General features: G+C 46.4%; 4 protein-coding genes across 4 annotated transcripts; 1 reads left to right on the top strand and 3 right to left on the bottom strand.

The window, feature by feature from the left end:
• Positions 1-4,358: 4,358 nt before the first annotated feature.
• GGS25DRAFT_198693 (ARM repeat-containing protein) lies at positions 4,359-9,032 on the top strand. Its single transcript, XM_049256775.1, has 5 exons — positions 4,359-4,794; positions 4,941-4,955; positions 5,079-5,569; positions 6,190-6,376; positions 6,846-9,032. Exons 1-5 carry the CDS (start codon positions 4,576-4,578, stop codon positions 8,994-8,996), a joined length of 3,063 nt encoding a protein of 1,020 aa, XP_049119269.1. The 5' UTR covers positions 4,359-4,575; the 3' UTR covers positions 8,997-9,032.
• A 1,389-nt stretch (positions 9,033-10,421) lies between these two features.
• GGS25DRAFT_482926 (60S ribosomal protein l15) lies at positions 10,422-11,997 on the bottom strand. The gene is made up of 3 exons (XM_049260311.1): positions 11,703-11,997; positions 11,338-11,494; positions 10,422-11,262 (listed from the first exon to the last, which is right to left on the bottom strand). The coding sequence occupies exons 1-3, from the start codon at positions 11,787-11,789 to the stop codon at positions 10,895-10,897; spliced, it is 612 nt and encodes a 203-aa protein (XP_049119268.1). The 5' UTR covers positions 11,790-11,997; the 3' UTR covers positions 10,422-10,894.
• Positions 11,998-12,100: 103 nt separating this feature from the next.
• On the bottom strand, positions 12,101-13,508 carry GGS25DRAFT_482925 (uncharacterized protein). The gene is made up of 4 exons (XM_049260310.1): positions 13,295-13,508; positions 13,100-13,217; positions 12,892-13,038; positions 12,101-12,837 (listed from the first exon to the last, which is right to left on the bottom strand). Exons 1-4 carry the CDS (start codon positions 13,332-13,334, stop codon positions 12,321-12,323), a joined length of 822 nt encoding a protein of 273 aa, XP_049119267.1. The 5' UTR covers positions 13,335-13,508; the 3' UTR covers positions 12,101-12,320.
• A 979-nt stretch (positions 13,509-14,487) lies between these two features.
• Positions 14,488-17,306, bottom strand: GGS25DRAFT_519803 (uncharacterized protein; the record flags this gene model as incomplete). Its single annotated transcript, XM_049263778.1, has 3 exons — positions 14,488-15,109; positions 15,162-15,837; positions 15,890-17,306. The coding sequence occupies 3 exons, from the start codon at positions 17,304-17,306 to the stop codon at positions 14,488-14,490; spliced, it is 2,715 nt and encodes a 904-aa protein (XP_049119266.1).
• Positions 17,307-20,767: the final 3,461 nt, after the last annotated feature.

The following is a 20,767-nucleotide window of genomic DNA, read 5'->3' as shown; positions in this document are numbered from 1 at the left end:
CCTACTATAGTATGTAGTAGACAGCTGCTATGTAGATAGGGGAAACTTGCATTCTGGGATCTTCAATGTGCCTACATGTAGGTTAGGTCAGTATCCATGTAGGTATTTAGGTAGGGAGGTAGGGAGGCACATACATAGTAGTACCTAACATTAGTATGTAGTCGTTGTAGTTGTATTGTACCTACTAGGTATCGAGAAGAATGCCTTTGTTAGTAATCCTGTAGCATCACTCAACCCAATTCTGAACAGGCCAGTTCCAGACCACAATCTACCATAACAACCTGGAAGATCGGACGTTAAACTGGTGTCCAGATCCTCATTGACATCTCCAAGTCTCCTTTCCAAGTCTTATTTTCAACCCCCAACCTAAATTTACTTACTCCAGTTGTAGCCTCCAAAGATTGACCCCTGAGAGCCAACAACAACAAGAACAACACAACAGTAACTAAATACCCACACGTACATATGTACACCTATCTACCTATGCTACAGTTACCAGAAATTTCCTCCACCTTGGCTTACTTGGGTCAAAACATATGCAAGCCACAGATAATACCTACGTCTTGATCTATGTAGAGTATCCGGGGAAAGAAGTTGTTTCTCTCCCGAGCGGGCTGGTTGGGTGACGTGCAGACTCACTGGGGCAGGTAGCTTCTCCGTGTCTAGGCAAAAGTCGGTGAGCCGAACAGGGATAAGTTGACTTCTGCGTAGCCGCCCAAAGCCCATCCTGTAGGTTACTCTACCTAGAACTTGTAGGTATGTATGTAGGTGGTAGAAGGGAGAGCAAGCTACTAGGTAGTAGGTACGGACGGGATTGTCCCAATCGTAAATTAATGCGAATAACAGAGGTAGGTAGGTATACATACCTACTCCAAAGATTCTCAACATTGCCACTAGGATGAGTGGTCCCGGGAAAGCCAATGGCAATGAAAACGTCGTCGAAAGACATCTTGGACTAGACGATCATCGTACTAGAGTACCCAGAAAATGATATTATCTCACCAACAGAGACATCAAGGATTGCATGCCGTCTCGTGACTGATAGGCACCACCAAGACAACAAACCGATACAAGTGTGGAAACCTAGGTGGCTTTGGGAAGATACACCCAATGGTTTGAAATATATTATGTATACGGATAGCGAAAGAAGGAAAAGAGTGAAGGCATCGTCCATTTCCAACAAGCGATTCGCCCGCATCGGAGCCGCGCTAGGAGCTAAGGTCTAGGCCCGATCCAGAACGTTGAGGGAGGAGGAGATAGGGATGTAACGAGAGCGCGGCGGGAAACAATCAGCAGAAAAAAAAAACGATCCGGCAAGATGTCAAGTGGCGTCGCATGAATGAGGTGTTACTTGAACTTGCTTGACAGGCAGCAGACAGGCTTGGGAAAATCGTAGATCGGTGCCGTCCTTGGAGCGGGAATTGTCTGCATGGGTTTGCGTCACTCCAAAATTTACCAAGCCGACACGTTGTTCTGAGGATATTATCGAAACAATGTTTCGAAATTCGCCATATGGCGTTCTCTTAACCCTAGACCTGCATCTGCGGTGGCTGGTCTAAAAATGCCATCTCTCGATGCTCGTGTGCCCGGGTAAATGTGCCACCCCTACATAGTAAGATGTAGAGAGGGACCGCCGCCATGTAAGAGAAGAGACAAAGCACTTTCAATGCTCATCAATTTTGAAGACCGTATGCTACAGGACCTATAAGCAAAATTTCCAAGCAAACTAGACCTAGACGTGGGTAAGAAACTTGCCCAACCAGAGCTCCTCAACGTGTAATAAACCCCGTTTATACTCTTGTATGCTTACCGTCCATGTGTGGGGTTTGCTAATCCGAGAGACGAGCATACATCATCTTATATGTATGTATCTACCGAATATACATGCAATTAATTCGATATATGTAGTACGGACAAGTAGGTACAGGTACATTACGCTGCAGTAAGATAATAGTGGACAGGACAGCCGAATATCAACAATGAATGGACGAATGAATCATCTTATAGATCAAGTTGGGCTGAATTGACTTAAAAAACGAAGGTGTATGAATGCATCCGTGTTGGCCCCCTATATAATACCACGAAGGCAATCGCTATATCGTACCTTCAAGAAACCTTTCGATAATTACTCATCAAATATTACGGATGGGTTCAAAAATTATCGTCTGTCTGTCTGGTAGTTCGGATGTTCCCCCCGCACCAAGTCAAGATTAAGGAAATGCGAACAGTCTGGTCCACGTAGTTGGCCCCGCGCCGGCTTGCACTGGGGCGTTCGAAGCCAAAGAAAACCTGGGCTGTGCTGGGTTTGCTCCATGACCTTCTTAGTGATAGGTATAGTTCCGCTCACCGCTCCCCTCTAGTTTGGAGCCAGCTACCAATCCTGGCGTTTTGCGATGCCAGGGGCGACCAAGGTACTTGCGTACCAAACGAGGTTGCATATATGATAAATTCATCCAGGTGTCACCTACACTATCATGGATAGCAACATTGAATATATGCGTATTGTAAAACATCGTGACAAAATAGAAGATCATGGCAGCATGGCTATATACATTCGTTATTTCATATTAGTCTCGAGCAATATTCACGATCCATCGCTTGAGAGAAGAAGTAGGAGGTCCTACTAGACTTGAACATAGTTAGAAGCGGTCTCCTTGTCCGCAACTTACATGTGTAGACTGAGCCCCCTTACCTCCACCCTTTTGCTTCCCAAATATTTGGTTAGAGTTAACAGCCGGTGTCGTAGCTTTCAGATCATCAAGTCCCCTTATAAAAAAAGGGGGGAGCAAGGACCCTGAAAAACTTAACGAAGCTAAACGTTTACTTAACTACTATGTACATACAGCCCATCATCAGATCGATATAATTCCCCGACGACGAAAAGGAGCTACTGTAAGGTTAGTCGTCTCTTAGCATTCATCATAGCATAGGTAGGTAATTAAGTGATGGCTTTGATGGTCTTCGTGTGTGTGCACAAGGAGATATGTACGTAATCTCCTAGCTTACATCTTCCCTATTCTGTATTGGATTCGGGAGCCAGTGCTAGGCGAAGTAAGACTTGAGCGGTTTTGGGAAAGGGGGGGTAAGTTTGACGGTTGACGGTTGACGGTTGACGGTTGACGGTTGACATCGATGCTACTACACATGTATGTATCTTTAAAGTATGGGATAAATGTAGGCTGCTTATGTACCAAGGTAGACATAATACATACCAAAGTAATGTCAGCACGAACGTTGAAGACGTTAGATATATAACATGATAGTGATCTTGATGATACAACATGGGAATACAATGTTGAAGCATGTAATCGTTATTTATATTATGTATTATATTATGTATTAAAAGGGTTGGATATGTACATAAATAGTAGTAATTGCACATACATTACAAATATGTAGGTACCAATAGTTATATGTAGCGATAATGTATCCGTAATATTTGCGGCTAGTTCTACATACTATGTACATAGTAGCATCAATGATCAATCAATCCATACATGTAGGTTATTATGTAGGTGCATTTTAGACGTTAGGCTTCTCAAGTTGCAACATTAGTTACAACATTCAATGTTCAAGAGAATTACCAGGGGTACATAAGAGGGGCCGATACATACAACCATAGTACACAATCCACTATGGTACACAAGCATTGAATGTATGTACTTCGTGTGTACAATGCAATGAATACAAATGGTATAGGTACTGTACTATTGATGTATCTAGCTCTTGTATCACCAAGACTAATAGCATTTGAGCACCCAGACTGCAGCAGTCTTGCAGTTTGACCAGGGGGGAACCAAGTGCACATGTGGGAAAGAGCAAAGAGGGTAGGTTGCGCCTTTGTCCCTAATTCTAACCTCCCTGAGTCCCTGTGCCTCGTCCACTTTGCATGGAATTGAAACATCTGAGTCTCCTTCTCTTCGCACAACTCCACACTCTTTTTATTTTATTTTTATTTTTTTCATTTTCTTGCATTTGCATTTGCATTTGCGATTTTCAAACCCTTTTATTATTATTATTTTTCTTTCTTTCCGTGCTGCGCTGCCGCCCCTGGCTCTCCAGGGCCGCGTTTTTGCGTTTTTGTGCTATAGTTGTTCGGTTGTTCAGTTGTTCTCATCAAACGGTGAGTAGAGAGAGCTAGCCCGCCCGCATTGTCAACAGCCGAGAAAAAAAAATTAACCAAAAATAAACTACCCTCCTCCAACCTCCAACCTCCCCTCCCCCCTTGCTATTTGAGACATCGTCAACCTACCCTACCCTTATCCTACCCTATCCCGCGCATATCGAAATCCCCCGAGCGAGGGATATGCGGTGCCGATACCATAGGTACTCGGTGCGCGAAGTCGATATTTAGCTATTCTTTCTCTTGAAAATATCCGTATTACGTCGTTCTTTTCTGCCAGAAAGCGAAACTCGACTTGACGTCGGCTGTTTTTTTTGCGATTCTCGTGTACCATTACGTGTTCCTAGCGTGCTAACTGCCTGTCATTCTTGAATTTGACAGTTTATAGAAACCGGTGATTGCCCAATTTGGCCTGTACGAAAGCTTTTGGTGTTGTAACAACATAGTATAACATGGATGATTACCGTTTTCGCTCTCAACAGTCTCCTAGAAACGAGGCGCCGATGAATTCTCTTGTCTCACCGCAGAGAAATGGCAGGCCTATGCCTCAGCCAGTCTCGCAAGACCCTCGAACCACTTTGCCTCGACGATTCACCACCGACTCGGGGCGTGTACCAACATTGTCTACTATTTCCACCCAGCGACTACCAGAAGCCCCAGAATACGCTGCCGTGAGTCTTCCCAATCCGGATCTCGCAATAGGTACCATACCTCATGTGGTTGAGATGGAAACTATCTCGAGCATGTCTCAATCTTGTTAATTGCATGTCTTGCTTCTTGTGAAACTCGCTGCTGACATTGGCCAACCTAGACGCAGTATAAAGTACAATTGGTAAGGCTGTCCTCTTGGGCTTCTGCCCTCCTTAAGTCGCGCGTTGCGCATTACACCTAATTCCATCTCCTTCCTTGCTTGTAATTGCCATCTTAATCATCGTTACTCATCATTGTAACATAGCCGAATCTAAGCTCACCTGCTACTCAGTTAGAGAAGAAGAAAATCGAGTATGAGAAGCTTCGAGAGCAGAAACGGCGATTTGAGGCCGAAATGCATAAGTTGGATCAGCAGCAGCGCCGGGATGAGTTCGATATTGCACAGATGCAGGAAGATTTAGGTCGAGGAAATGGCATAGGCCTCACAGGCTACCAGTCTGAGCCAACGACCCCGCCTGAGTACCGAGAGACGAGCGCAGGATTTCCTACCATGTTTTCTCGCCCGAATCGATATTCGACCCCTAGTCTTGGCCTCGTATCTCCGCCGGGACTCTTTAACCGACCTGGGAGGTCTGGTTCACAGATCACTTCTCCCCAGTCCGGTGTTCTACAATCTCGCTTTTTTGACGATCCCTTACCCTCCCGTTCCGTTCCTGGATCCCGAAGAAATAGTGATGAGGACGAGAAGGAGGAGGCTCTTCGCCAGGATCCTACGAGTCATCGATCAACCAATGCGTAAGTCTCATATATCTCCCTTGTAGTCCCTTAATATTCTTATCCATTGCTCCCTTTCAAATACAAACTCGGAATAAGATAAGGAAGTCTCGATCTCAAGTTTTGTTCAATCTATATATACCTACCTAGGTACCTAGGTACATATAGCAGTCGGTTAAGGGGTCAGTTGGGCTCTTGGTAGTGAAGTCAACCTTAGGCATTTTTTGAGATATAGGTTCCTGAGGCGATTATGGCTGTTCTTTCTGGTTATATGCTGTTACCGGGTTCCCGATTGCTTAACTGGTTTTAACCTATGGCCAATATTTCCATTGTCGCGAAACAATCTTAGTGAGTTTGTTAGACGCGACTCTTACCCTTCCTAAGTAACCTTTCTTAAAATTCGCACATTACCACAACAGGATCACTCATCCTACACACTTCATATTTTCCCTTTCGTTTTCATTCACGCATAACTTCTTTCTTTACCCCATACTTCACTCAACTATTCAAGTACATCCATCATACACAGAGCAGGACAGCTTCAACTGGGCTTGTCGCCGAGTTTTCACTTGGAATCGATGCCTATCACTTTAAGCATCGACGGGCATTCTTGAGTGTTACTAACTTGGACCTGTCCTTAGTCTGAATCGGTATTCTATGCCCGTTACCCGTCGAGGTAATCTCTACGACAACATTGACCAAACCAACACGACTGGTTTCCTTTTCAGGGACGACGAGTCAACCATAGATCTGAGCAGCTACGCTACTATCGACGGCAGTGAGGACAACTTCCCCCAGCTTTACGCTCAGAAGGGAAACCCTAACGTGGTAAGTAATACGTTCACATCTAATTACACCTCTTTTGTGGTTTTGCGGTTTCGAGGTATTCTATTATGATAGATACTGCGATACTGTGCAAACTGTACTTGTTCCTGTCCGTCATTTCACTGTTAGCCCTTTGCACTGTGTAGCGAGAAAGAAGAATTTTCTCGTCGAGACTGCCGTCCCAGGAATGTCCTGTGCGGTGGGAACGATTTTGGAATAGAAAAAGATGCCTTAGGGGTTCAACATTTCCTTTCCTTTCCTTTCCTCTCCTCCCCCCACCACGCGCACATTTTTACACATTTTTACACTTAACATACATACCCGCGCACACTTCCTCAGTAGTTCTATTTACTACGCAACCTTTCCCAATTATCTTCCTTCACTCCTACTTCCATCCCTCACTATCGCCTCACCTTCATGATCGCTAGTTCCCCTCGTCCCTTGCCAAGTACTCATTGTTTCTTTTCTGCAGTTGTCTGCTTCTACCGCAGCTGTTGACCTCGCTTCTCAGCGTGCAAGTGGTGAAGCCACTCCCACCAACGGTTGGGGAAACATCTCCAGACATCGTCAGCAGCAAAGCCTGTCTACCTTAGGATCTTCACAGATTAACACTACCGACAACATAAACATGTCCCATCAATCAGCATCGCCTGTTGATATCGGTACTAGTTCTGTGGGTGCTCGACCGTTCCGGCACTCTCTAGACTTGAGTCATCAGTACCGCGACTCTAGTACTGAAGTCGTCACCAACAATATGCCATCTTCATCGATGCAAGCCCTGTCGCAGCCGCCTAAGCTGCAGACCTCACTCTCCTCTGGTGATGTGCCTACTTCGAAGGGTGTATCTAACGCTAACATGGGCACTTCCAACGCCAATGCCCATGCACAGCAACACTTCCATAACCACAATGCCAGTATGGGCCGCATCCCGCCTGGCGCCATGAAGCGTCACAGCCGTGAGCTCTCCGCTGATAGCCATGCTGTTGTCACCCAGGGTGGTGCGCCATACCCCTCTATCAGTTCTCAATTGCAAGGTGGTGCTCCTGCTTTCGGGCCAATTGCTTCCAGCCAAGCTGCTGCCCAGTCTCCCGCTTCTGCTGGAGCCGGCTCGCCTTCAGCTGGTTCTTACCCTTACTATGGAGGATACAATCAAACGGGCCCTAATAATAATGGCTATGGCATGAATATGCTTGCGATGAATATGCAGGGCATGGGCCTTAACAACTACCCTTCTCAACCATACCCATATAACCCAATGTACCCAGGAGCGCCGCCACAGCAACGCGATTCCCAGCCGCGCATAATGCGTGACCGTCGCGCCCAAGATCCCGACTCTGTTAACCGCTTCGCGAATATGACTTTGCAGCAAGCACGAGGCACGATTCACCAGCTTTGCCGTGACCAGCATGGCTGCCGTTATTTACAGAAGCAGCTGGAAAACCGCAACCCTGATGAAGTTCGCATGATCTGGATGGAAACCAAGGATCATGTCGTTGAGCTTATGACGGACCCTTTTGGCAATTACTTGTGCCAAAAGCTTCTTGAATACTGCACAGACGACGAACGTACTGAGTTGATTCGCAATGCTACTGGTGATATGGTTTCGATTGCCCTGAACCCTCACGGCACCCGTGCGCTTCAAAAAATGATTGAATTTGTGTCGCTCCCTCGTCACGTTCATCTGATCACTGAGGCCCTGCGTTTTCATGTTATCGAATTAATCCAGGACCTGAATGGTAACCATGTGATTCAGAAGTGTCTTAACAAGCTCAATTCTGATGATGCACACTTTATCTTCACTGCTGTTGGAAATCATTGTATAGAGGTGGGCACTCACCGCCACGGCTGCTGTGTTCTCCAGCGTTGTATCGACCACGCTTCCGGAGACCAGAAAATGTGGCTGGTTCAACGAATCACCGATCACGCCCATGACCTTGTGCGGGACCCCTTTGGCAATTATGTCCTTCAGTACATTATCGATCTCAACGAGACTTTGTTCACCGAGCCCCTGGTGCAGCAATTCCGAGGCAAGATCACTGAGCTGTCTCGGCATAAATTCAGCTCCAATGTGATTGAAAAATGCCTTCGATGTGGTAATGAGGAGTCTAAAGACTTAATGGTCACAGAACTTCTGGCCCCGGGCGAGATGGATCGCCTCTTGCGGGATATGTTTGGTAACTATGTTATCCAAACTGCGCTGGACCATGCGACCTATCTGATGAAGGTCCAACTTGTTGAGGCAATCCGCCCTATCCTGCCCAATGTCAGGAGCACTCCATATGGCCGACGGCTTCAGGCTAAGATCCAGCAGTTTGATGCTCGTGGTCCAAACATGAGCGGCCAATCTACTCCCACTGACCCAACCCAAGGTCAGATCTCACTTCGGCAATCGTCTAACCGCCCCATGCCGACTCAGCCCCTCATTACGCCTGGTAATTATACTAGTGGTCCAGGTCCCAGTGGCATGAATGGCTCTCGTGGCAGGATTGCGTACCCATCCAGCAGCAACCTTTCGGTGGCCAACGCTAACCCTAATGCCCCCCCGCAGCCGACACCACGATTGGCCTCGTACCATACTTACCCAGGAACGGGCAACCCTGAGCCTCAAGAGAACTTTTTCTGATTTATCCTGGAAACGGCGGCTACATTTGTAACGGTATGATATATGAACTAGGGCGGCTTTTCGTCTGGCCGTCAATTACGTGGTTTCCCGAGAAACCTTTCACTGAGAATGAATGAGATGTTTCCTACGAACTTGATGACGATCGGATTTTCCTTTCTTTCGCCAACCTTCGGAACGTTCCCCGCCCTCCTTTTTTCTTCTACGCTGGGTATTACATGAAATCTTTTGCATCCTCCGACATCAAGCATTGCAACCAGCATCTTATATTTTAAGACTGCTCCGCATTGATGTGATACAGTTGATGATGCACCATTTTCGGGCTCACGGTGCTAGAAAGTTGACGAATTCAATGAAGTCCTAATTACGGCAAATTTCACAACACGAAAATCGACCTCGAACGTGGCCTACGCCTGTGTACTTAAACCCCATAACAAAAAAAGCCCAAAAAAACACCCCCAGGCATATATCTTGCCCTTGTTTTCTTCGATTTACATATTTCTTTTTCGGAAACGGCTGAGGCTAGAGAAGCCTACAAGATTTCCTGGACGCTCTAGTTTCATGCTTCATGTATCGGTGATCACAGTCCGATATTACGAGTTGTCGTTGTGATAACGGTCAACCCGCCCTCCACCACATCATGTACTCTATCTCGACAAACAGGGGCGGTCTGTCCACCGCATGCATCAGTTCATCTATCCTTTACCGCTGTACACTATTCATCTCCGAGTTCCGGCCAGCTAGTCAGTCCATTATTGTCAAGTTATAGGACAAGACTTTAGCACATAGGAACAACCTGGATAGGTGTGATGCACAAAAATTTGCTGTTCCATAAGGTAACAAGGCCTATTTTCCGACTTCTTTCTGCGATATTCTCTGCGCCATATCGCCGACTACGCAGATTCAGCAATCCTAAACGACACATGTCCTCAGGTCTTGCTTGATAGGAGAGGCCTGCTTCGCCTATACTTCACAGATAGTCTAATAAAGGTCTATAAAAAATACTCGAGTCCCTAATATGCTTCGTGATTTGATAAACTAGATATTCGTATCATACCTACCAGGGGTAGATATTATAAGTCGCGTAGCTCGCCATACCTAATGGTTAATTGTAAAAAAAAAAGAAAAAGTGCCCTGTGAGCTTGTATTGGTTGTGTAGGGGGCTTAGGTAAGACTGCTAATCGCCACAAACTACAGCGCATAGAGGACTGCAGGGCTGAACGTGGTAAGCTCAATCGTTGCTTGTCCCTTTCTGTGCCCACTGCCCACTGCCCAGTCTTCGAGTAAATATGTACCTAGGTTAGGTAGAAAGATACAGAGTAGGTAGGTAGGTATATGTGCAAGACTGATTGGTACAGTACCGTAACGTCTAGAAACGCATCCCCACCTATATAGTTGGTATCTACCTACTAGTACCTAGGTGGACATCCCCAGGCTACGGGCTAAGGGCTAAAGCTCGTGGATCTAGGTGCCTTTTCTACGTCCGGCTAGGTAGATAGGTATGTATGGACTTCAATTATTTTAATGCTACTAATAGTATACATGCACTTTGCCGATTAGCAGTTCCGGTATTCCATGTATAACAGAGGTCAGAATTAAGAAAAAATGATAGCTCAAGTTCATGGAGGGACAGTCAATGACTTTAACGTCTTTTCATATATTCATGGGCTTCTCATTAGGTGGTATCACTAAGACCATAAAGCGTTGGATATTGCGTTAGACGAAGCAAATACTTTTCGCCCCGGCAAGGGTTTTTTCATTCCTTGCTCGACTATGTAGAGTAACTCCAAGCAGAATTCATGAGCCATACGCATGCCCTATCGACCGTGAGGAAAGACCTCATCCCATCCCATAACCACGACCATGCTATTCGTCCCCTAACCGCCACCTCTAGTGCGCGCCTATCTGTAACGCCATAGAGAGAGGGTGTTGTGCTTCTTCCAGGTCTTTCTGCGACCAGCACGAGTCTTGTTGTAGCGGTGGCCCTTGTTGAGGCCACGGGACTTCTTGCCGGTAGCGGTAAGACCACGAGCCTCGCGGTGCTTGTGTACGGGGTTGACGATCCAGTTGATGCGAGGATCTTGGCGGATGGCCTTGTGCTGGGGATCGACGAGGATGACCTCGTAGTACTTGTAGGTGGAGTCCTGGTTGATCCAGTACGAGTTCAGGACTCGCAAGTTGGCACAACGACGTCCGACACGCTCCTCGGCAGTGGCTGCGAGGGATCGCTGGTACTTCAGCTGGTTGACACCCTGGTTGGTAGGCTTGCCTGTCGTTTCGAAGTGTATCAGTAATGTATTCCAAAAGAAAGATCATAGAGATGTTGTTGAGGCAGTAAACTCACCATAGGTGGCACCCTTAGGAACGGGGCGCTTGCGGCCACCACGGCGGACACGCACACGGTAGATGACATAGCCCTGCTTGGCCTTGTAACCAAGACGGCGAGCCTTGTCGGGGCGCGAAGGTCGGGACGCGCGGTGGATGACGTTCAATTGACGGAGCTATATTAATGCACTCTCAGCTAATGTTCAACGAGTGTATAGCAAAGACACGTTCTCCCCCCACACTTCAGAAGAAGGTGAGGAGAGAAGACAGCGTCCACATGATCATCCAAGCCAACATTATACTTTGTTGTAGATTTTCCGTGTGTATATGCCTTTCGTGTCGATATAAGGGTATAAGGAGGGATCGCGAGAGGATTCAACATACTTCCCAGCAGCGGACTCGGAGGAGGAATCGCAGAACATCAGACTGCTTCTTCTTCTGAAGCTCTTCGACGTACTTGAGGGCACCCATCTTGACTGTAATGAGGAAAAGAAAGAACAATGGTTAGCTAATTAAAATAAAGCAAGATTATGATTAATGTTAGGAAGGTTAGGAAGGTCAAGAAGGATATGGGTAACATACCAGGTTGGAAATGAAGGCCTGCAACAATGGATGGTCGTGTGTCGTTGTGTGTGTGGAAGTTGGAAAATTGTGAGGTTTGCGAAAATCTTCAATTGAGTGGAAGAAATCTAGTGTAAAGTGTGTGCGAGCGGGTTTAGCTTGCGAAAATTAAGCGACGAGGCGCTAGTCTCAGATTAGAATAGTTTGATAGTTATTTCGTACTACACTACATAACTATCTACCAAGTGCACAGACCACATTACATGCATGTAATCTCCCCCCACAATCCCGATTACCTAAGTACAATACAATATTAGCCTTGACTTACATAAGTTACAGTACAAGCAAAAGCTACGACAGGTATATGACATGACATATGCCCCCATTAATTAGTAGTACCTATGTAGGTAACACCATCCCAAACTCCAATATGCTGTCAGCTCAGTATCTCGCTTTCTCTAATTCTTTAGAGGGGATCGTATTGACGATGGCTCGGAGTCTCTTGACCTGTTCTGCAGCAACCACGCCCCAGCTATTCCCATCCACACATTTGTGGCTCTCCTTGAATAGCTCCGATGCTATCTTCTCCTTCTCGTCTGCTTTGTTGCTACCCGGTTGGTGAGATAGGTAACCAGACGGGGCAAGTTTTTTCTCCACTAGTTTCTCCCCATACTCGCGCCCACAAGCCAGGAGGTCTTTTATGTCCAGCTTATCTTGCTTCCATTTTGCGCTGGGGAGCTCGATCTTGTAGTTCTTAAGGCGCTCATCGGTCTTCTTGAACTGTGTAAGAAGCGAGTGGCTCCCTGAGAGGAGGGCTTGGTAATCCTTAAACAAGGCATGCTCTTCCTTCCGAGTAGCACCTGCTCTATCGTCTGGCTTGCCGGACGATCCAAGTGAGACGGCGATGGTTGAGTAAACCTTTTCGAAAACTATAATGGATTGGTCTTTATTATGTGTACTAGAAGAGCATTAGAAAATAACGACTGAAGTTTCGGTGTCTGCAGTATCCCACAGTAGCTTTTCCTGCTCTTGAATGTAATCACGTAAACGGTCCGTCTGCTTCTTCGCTTTTGCACCGAAGCTCTTCATAAAAGTTCTAGACTTGGCAGCTTCCCCATTTGTGGTGGTATCGAAAATCTCGGCCCATCGTTGGAAATTACTGTACCGAATCAATTTAAAAACTTACTTTTTGAGTAGTCCTTGGGACAAGCATTGCTTACCGACTACTCTCTCGACCTTCGTCTTCGGCATACTCTTCAAGGCGCGACAGCCGCCTCTTATCGTTTGATTTACTCATCTTGACATTGCGACTCTTGACAGATGGTCCATCTGACTCGTCTGAAACCACCGTGCTAATGTAAGTATAGGGATCGTCTGAGTAATATGCTACCTACCTTGCTCTTCTATACACTTACCATCGAAGTTCATCTTTCTCTTGGCTGCTCTCTTTGCCATGATGTAGAAAGGGCGGAACTTGAAAATTATTCTGGTTTACGAGAAATTCAGGCTAGCATCCATACCAATGTCAATTGAAGTAGAATTGCCATAAATTAGTTATCATAAGGGAATGGCGGGCCACCTTGAGATGCCGGACGTTGATGGTTTTAGTAGAAAGAAGTGAAGGGAACACACGAAATATTGTAAGAAGTAGGATCAGAATCGAAATTAAAACTTTTTTTTAAAGTACATTTCCCAGCGTTGCCAGGTAGGTCGTTCCTTCATACTCGGAAAGTATTCGATCGAGGTAGTTGCGTATAGGTATAGTACCTTGTCGCCCTTTGCTCTTTCCACCTTCTCCAGCCTAGTAGCCCCTTTTCCCTAGGCGGATATTTTAATCCACATGGAAAAGGGGTTACTTAGTTATTTGCTTAGAAAAGTTGGTATTATTACAACATGAATTACAAAAAACCAAAGGAAAAAAACACCAGATCATAGGACATCAACATAAGAAAAAGGATCACCGACATCTTCAATTCTGTTCCAAGTATCAAAAAGCTATCCGGAATACCATCTTGAATTCGTGTCTTGAGACAAATGCAAACATTCCACGCGTTACGAAATCTTATTTTGGTCGTACAAAAGTCCTGTCCCGATCCAGCCAACGAATCGTGAAAAAACCATCACCCTCCAATAACAAATTACACTAATGCTCGTGTGGCATGTCTATCTCGTTCTCCCTTAAGTGCAAAAGTAATTTTATCTTGCTGTCCCTCTTATGCTGTCATCGAAAACGGAAATGATTTAATAAGCAAGCCCCAACAATCAATCGCCCTTCCAACCTGTCTTATTTCCGCACAATCATAGTCAAAGTCTTTCTGGGAGAAAAAAAAAAGAATTAAGAAAAAAGAAGAGATGATGAAAAGAATCAAAAATCAAGAAATGCCGGCCAACGCCTAAAAATTTGATAACTGCCGTCTTTAAGTCTGTCCGTAGTCTGTCATGGCCTCATAGGCGGTATACGAGTAACGATTGGTATGGTACGGTATGGTACGGTATGGTACGGGTGAAATATAGTACGAGAATCGAACATGTACCTGGATGACTGTGAGAGAAGAACGCATCTAGTGCGAGTTTAGAGATGTCGAATAATTCAAGGTTTGGCAGGGAATCAGCGCGAGTTCATAGAGAGCCCCTGAAATGCTCCAACCCATTCGTTTTGTCCTGCCAATCCCTGATCATGGGGTAACGGAGCCGTGTGGGGGCTTGGAAAGCGTGCTCGCATGCTCGGGGGGAATTCCCCGGCCTGTGAGAAGCCGCTCGGGTATGTATCCATTCCTTGCATCACATTTGGAACAAAAGATACTCCGCCAGCCCTCGGGGCACTACTAAATGCACCATAGGCGGAATAGGGAAAGCCAGATTGAGGATACGCAGGATTGGCTACAGATGGACGGTCTGTCGGGCCAAAAGGTTGGTTGAAGGATGACTGGAATGGTCGGCCCGGCGCACCACCTCCGGGAAACGCACCCTGCGAATCCTGAGATGGGTTAGGTCTTCGCTCTGTGTTAGTAGCTCCGCTGCCCCTTCCAAGGCCGACAGCGCCGGGGCCAACAGCACCGGGTCCGATGCCACTAGGCGCCTGAAGCCCCAAAGTTGGACTTGCGAACGAAGCGGGGTTGATAGCCGACATCCAAATCCTTGTTTTGTAGATCTTGAAAAGGTCGGTGACAAGCGAGTTGAAATTGATATATGAGTCGGCGAAGTAGTAGAAGGTCAACTTTTTCCAGTCCCTAGGATTTTGTTAGTTGGGGAGTCTTAGACACACGGAGATAAAACACTCACATCTGGAACTCAGCATCAAGAATCTCCATGTTGAGACCATGTTCCTTCACCTTCTGCATACACATTCGTTTGGCTTTTGCTTCATTTCCTTCTTTGTCTCGGAGGTTATGGATCTCGTGGCTCTGAGCAAGGCGCTTGATAAGTTTCGGTTTAAGTTCACCAGCATTCGGCTCTTGCATATGGTGTTGGCTAGGCGGTCCCATCCCACCAATTGCGCTGCCCTGAAGACCGTTAGATGCCGCCATCAAGCCAGCCCCTGTCCCTTCCTGGGCAGCCGCTGCATTCTGTGAATACATCATCAACCATTTATAATGCTCTTCCGCGTAATGTTCCTTCAATTCTTTGGCAGTCTGCCAATCGACATTGTCACGAGCCACAGTTCCAAGGTCAGTGCCTCGATCTGCTTCCACTATGACCAGATCTCCAGGCTTGACTGTCAGACCAGTACCCTCCTGAATATAAAAGACGTCTGCTCGAGAACACTTGAAGAGCACAATGTGTAGTAATTGGTTGTGTCTAGGCTGGCTCATGCCATACAAGCTCCTATGCGGCGACGGCGCGCGGTTTGCGAAGGTCGAAGGTAGCCCATAAGCTGGCTGATAAGGATTGCCATAAGCAGAGGATGCGATGGCTTGGTGTGCGCTGGGGCCATTACCACTACCAGGATAATATGATACTATTGTGCGTATTAGCCTCGAACAGATGTCACTTGCCTATCATCCACTTACTCGGGCTGGTGGTAGTAAAGCCGGGACCTTCAGGGAATCCACCAAATTCTTGGGACTGAGCGGCCTCCGGAGAAGTTGCCTCGTGAAGAGAAACACCCTCTCCAATCGAACTAATAGAGCCTTGCCTTGTTGGCATGTCGGCGAACGAATGTCTGCGGCTTTGCGGAATGTCGGAGAGGCCAGTAAATCCCAAGGAACTCTGCCAATAGGCCTTCTTTACATTCTCAAGCTTTCTGTTCTCCACAGGATATGGTGTACGGAAGGACCCAGATGCATATTCACTCATACGTCTTGCTAAGCCCCGTTTTGAGGCGCCATCTTGACCCTCGCCCGCTTCGTCTAATTCATCAATCGCATAGTCGGATTCTTCGGGAACGGCACCACGGACGCCATATCCATTACCTAGTCCATATGTGGCACCGGTTGACGCACGGGGCCTGATTCTGGAATTGTGATACTGTTGCTGCTGTTGTTGCTGCTGCTGCTGCTGTCGCAACATCGCATTCTCCCGAGTGAGCATCTCAATGGTCTTGGCGTCAACGCTTTGCTGGTGGATTTGGCCCTGGGCCGAATCACTGGTGCTTTCATCATCATCATCTTCGACTTCTTTCACTTTGCCCAACATTGCACCATCGCTAGACATTTCACTCAACATACTAGGGCGTGAAGGTCTATGCTGCAGTCCAGGATGTCCATGGGGGCGTGATCTACCAGGCATCACCGAGGCTGGAGGCATGGTAGGAGTGGCTGTATCTGGATCCAACTGCCCAACCGAATAGGATTGCGAACGGTATGTTTTCGGTGTTGGGTGGAGCGGGATGGCGAAGGGAATCTGTGGGTTAGATCCTGGATCTCTTGGGGTGGGAGATGTCTGCGCTAAAGAGCTCTCTCCAAAGAAACCACCATTTCCAGGAATAGTAGAAGTTGGCGAAGGCAGTACTTCGGTCAATCGAGACGGCGGCTCCTTACGCTCCGTATTCCAAATACCTGTTCCCCACGGGAATGATGGTGGGCCTTGATGCCCACGCCCTATTGCACCAGACGATGAAGTATGAGTACCCCAAACGGCAGCACTCGGTTCCGCCGATGGGGTGCTAGGGTGAGAGGTCGTGGGAGACATTGAACTGCTTGCAAATGAACCTTTTCTTGGATGTGGGAGCGTAGCTTGTGAAGTGTCGTTCAGCCACGAAGCGCGGCGAACAGGGGGCTTGTGAGGCGGCTGGATTAATGAATGAGGTACCTCTTGTCGATGAGGATCGGGTTCGTCGTCAGAACTTGCAAGAGCTTCTGAGTCTGGTGTAGATCTCCGAACGTTTAACTTCTCGAGTAAGATGGACTGATTGCTGGGGGCAACTCCTGGGAATATACCCTGACTAGCCTTAGTCGTAGCACTAGACTTGGTGCTGTTGGAGTTCATGATCTGCAAATGAACAAATTCGGCCGACTGGCAGCCAGTGGTAATCCTAGCAACCGCGGACGTGGAAAAAAAGGGGGGGAGGGGAGGGGGGGGACGAAAATGACACTGGACAGAATTTTATGATAAGTGACGAGAAAGCCACCAAAATTTTAACAGGCAGTTCCAACGAAATGTCTGTGAGAAAGACCGTACTGGAAATTGTAAACCTACATAATTCGTCAGCCTCGCAACACTTCCAGTTATCAAAGTTGGAAAGAAAGAAAAGGACAAGGCGGCCCCGCCAAGGGAAATGCTGCAGGTGATATAAGTCCAGATGAAGGAGGTATGATTGGCGCTTCCTATCCACAAGGACCAACGCTCGGCGAAACCATCTCCACAAGCCCTTCCAAAAATGAACTGCAGCACGTTTCGAAGGTAGGCCACCAAATCGAGAAAATGGTAGACGTGGAGAAAATAGATTTAAAACTTACCAATGTAATGGCAGGGAGAAATCTATTGAGAGGGTATCGAAGAATCGGCTCTAATAACCAAGGAAAGAAAGGTCAGGCAAGAATCTTTTTCTTGCAGAAAAACGAATGTCAAAAGAGAATTAAGAGGTCGTAGTTATTGGCCAGGCCTCCAGAAACGCCACCGAAGGGACCCTTTCAAAAAGTGCTAGAAAGTGTAAAAATTGTCGTAGCCCTATTGCGTATTGCAAGTTGCGAGGATTGCAGTTCCAAATATATTTAGAAGTGTGCCTTGCCGTGGATGGTGGCGCTCAAGTTGGGAGGCGATCTAAAAACCAGAATATTTTAAGGAAAGAAAAGTATTGGGTGGGTGTCGCCAGTTAATCTTTCTGTCTCTTACTTCGCAGGTGTATCCGTACGACCTCGAATGTTTTTTTTTTTCTTTTGCGACGGAGCTATTCGCAGCAGCGCATGGTTGTTGCGAAACGGTTGGACGAGTACCTAGTATCGCAGGTAATTTGCAAGCGGGCAGTTGGTGAAGGGAGCCGTCGCGAAGAACCTTTGAAGACGTCGGATTGTCGCAGTAAATTATTGAAGCCCGGCAATTGTAGATTGACGACAAAGGCGTTGAGAGGTGTTGAAGGGTTGGAAGGTCAGAGAGGGTTAGAGGGCGTTAGAGGGTTGTCGAAATTGAAGAGCGGGGAAGAGCAGCAGTTTAGGTAGGTGTTGGTTGGCCGTTGGTAAGGGTACTAGGTAGCTGGGTACTGGGTAGATACCTAGGTATGTAGGTACCTAAGTTACTAGGACTGTGGACCCCATGCTCTAGTAGGAGAACGTTGCGACACGAGACCCTCGCGTGAGAAAAAGTGGCTGGTGGGGAAACGGAAGCTGGGTTTTAAAGTTAGGCTGGTACTAACATTGAATACCTAGTAGACAGACAAGGATATTACAGTAGTGGTAACCCTATCCACTGAAACTCGGACGTCTGGTCTTTTAGAGGCCTTTTTTTTGGTGGTAAGTAAATTACCTAGGGTAGGTAGGGTAGGTAAATTAGCCTTGCAAATCATAAAACATCAGGGCAATACTATGTATTGTACCTTTCATGACATTGACCCAGATGGTGATCAAGCTAATAGCTAGGTAAGCTTTAGGTACTCGTGAGGATAGGTATTAAACAAAAAGACAATGGCGAACAAGAAAGAAGAGATACCTAACGAAGCAATGCAATACAATACACTGCTGCTACCTAGTAGTATTAGATATATGTATGACTGGCTGTAGAAGGCAGGTAGACTAAAGTAGATGAAAAAGTGGTTAGGTATGATCAGGTATGAAAATGGGTTCAATCGTCTATTCACGTTTATCCTCTCTCAACATCTGGATTCTGGATGCTGCACATACATATGTAGTAACGTACATATGTATGTATTATGAGATGGTTAGACGGGTGTGGGTGCAGTGATGAGAGATGGACAGGAATGGATATGAGTGGTTAGAATCAATGGTTAGAATGGGACGAGAGATGCAAGCTTGCCCTGCGGGTTGTTGTGTGGTTCGTGCAGAAGGGTCTCGAAGAAGAGAATATAACTGGGTTCAAGTCCTCCGTGCCGTCCGTCGAATCTTTTTAGTATGTGTAGGTATGTAATGTGTACCACTGTACCTAGCATCCTGTGTAGTATTAGGTACATACGTATGTAGTGTTGGATACATCAATTTGATATCTCCAGCTACATAAAAGTATGCTACCTTTCAATACCTTTTTCGTACTGACTACATCATATGTTATACTAACAATATGTACCCAGAGCTGCCAGGGTACAGAAGGTGTTCTACCTAACCCCGGCAGGCCCCAGCAGACCTAACACTAAAATAACAAAGCAAGAGAAAGAACTCCACCTAGCTCGTCCAAATCGAGTAAAGGCGGGCGCGAAGAATTTGGGTGTCCGGGGATGCCTGACGACAAGCGGGCCCTCTAGATGAATTTTATTAATTTGGAGGATCATGGAGCTTGAACCCGAGCCGCTTAACAATTAAGTTAACAGTTATTAACCTGGTGCTCAAGTGCTTTTTTAGTTAAGCTGAGCACAGTGCTATTTGCCCAAAAACCTTACCGTCAACTACCTAGTACCCAGTACCCTTGACCCTAGGTGCTCTAGGTACATATGTAGGTATTGTACATATTATGTACATATTAGTTATGTACCTAGGGAATGTGAGTAGTTATGTATATCCAATCATTCTGCTTACAATATTCAACTTCTTAACTTAGGATGTCTACTAATACCTAACCTACCTTCATAGTAATATCAGATGGGTTTATAATAAAGAACAGAAAAGTGTGGAGGTAGATAGAGGGGGAGGTGGAGGTGGTGGTGGCATCATTAATCGGGAGCTACAACTTACAGTACCGAACTTCGCGAGAGGTCAAGCAACTTGAAGCAAGAGACGCCAATTGGCTCGAGTTCCTCAACCGCCCGAGTTCGAAAGTCTTGTTTGCTACGGTATCCTAGCTTTTCCGGGGGAGTTAACACAAGCAGCCAATGGCATATCAGCTGGTTACAATGAATATGACAATACAATGAATATGTCAATATGTACCTGTAGGTAATAGGTATGTACATATATGTTCCTGGTCCTTGGTGGTATGAAGTTTGGTCACCTGTCCCCACGATAGTTAGTACTATGTAGAATAACCTTTACTTAATATAGGGGCATTTCGTTTCCGTCTCTAGCTACGTCACAACTCCTGGGCAGTCTTTGTTTGATGAAGGGAGTTCAAGGTACATAGACCAGTTCAGCTGGGACATCAAAGGCCTTCAAAAGATTTGTGTGTTTCTATTTCTATACAAGTGTGGGAATAAGCGACGCCAATCACGGGTCGAGAACTGAGACGCCATTTCTTTGCGATTTAGTCCATCCACATCGTTGAAGATCAACAGTAAGACTCATCCGGTACAGCGAATAGCTCTTCTTTGTTCAGTCCTACAACTGTGTCCACAAAGTTTTACAGATTCT

This window comes from Hypoxylon fragiforme (genome assembly GCF_022984875.1).
Source record: "Hypoxylon fragiforme strain CBS 206.31 chromosome Unknown GGS25scaffold_3, whole genome shotgun sequence".
Classification (NCBI taxonomy): domain Eukaryota; kingdom Fungi; phylum Ascomycota; class Sordariomycetes; order Xylariales; family Hypoxylaceae; genus Hypoxylon; species Hypoxylon fragiforme.
Note: the sequence above shows the minus strand (reverse complement) of the source record. Positions and strands in the feature narration are given on the sequence as shown.

Excerpts from the sequence above, each read along its gene's own strand:
- GGS25DRAFT_482925 (XM_049260310.1), bottom strand. The coding sequence starts at position 13,334 with ATGGCAAAGAGAGCAGCCAAGAGAAAGATGAACTTCGATG. Across the intron at positions 13,039-13,099 it reads GAAGGTCGAGAGAGTAGTCG|TAATTTCCAACGATGGGCCG; the intron begins GTAAGCAATGCT and ends GATTCGGTACAG. Across the intron at positions 12,838-12,891 it reads CAAGAGCAGGAAAAGCTACT|TACACATAATAAAGACCAAT; the intron begins GTGGGATACTGC and ends ATGCTCTTCTAG.
- GGS25DRAFT_198693 (XM_049256775.1), top strand. The coding sequence starts at position 4,576 with ATGGATGATTACCGTTTTCGCTCTCAACAGTCTCCTAGAAACGAGGCG. Across the intron at positions 5,570-6,189 it reads AGTCATCGATCAACCAATGC|TCTGAATCGGTATTCTATGC; the intron begins GTAAGTCTCATA and ends ACCTGTCCTTAG. Across the intron at positions 6,377-6,845 it reads AGAAGGGAAACCCTAACGTG|TTGTCTGCTTCTACCGCAGC; the intron begins GTAAGTAATACG and ends TCTTTTCTGCAG.
- GGS25DRAFT_482926 (XM_049260311.1), bottom strand. The coding sequence starts at position 11,789 with ATGGGTGCCCTCAAGTACGTCGAAGAGCTTCAGAAGAAGAAGCAGTCT. Across the intron at positions 11,495-11,702 it reads TCCGAGTCCGCTGCTGGGAA|CTCCGTCAATTGAACGTCAT; the intron begins GTATGTTGAATC and ends GCATTAATATAG. Across the intron at positions 11,263-11,337 it reads TCCTAAGGGTGCCACCTATG|GCAAGCCTACCAACCAGGGT; the intron begins GTGAGTTTACTG and ends TCGAAACGACAG.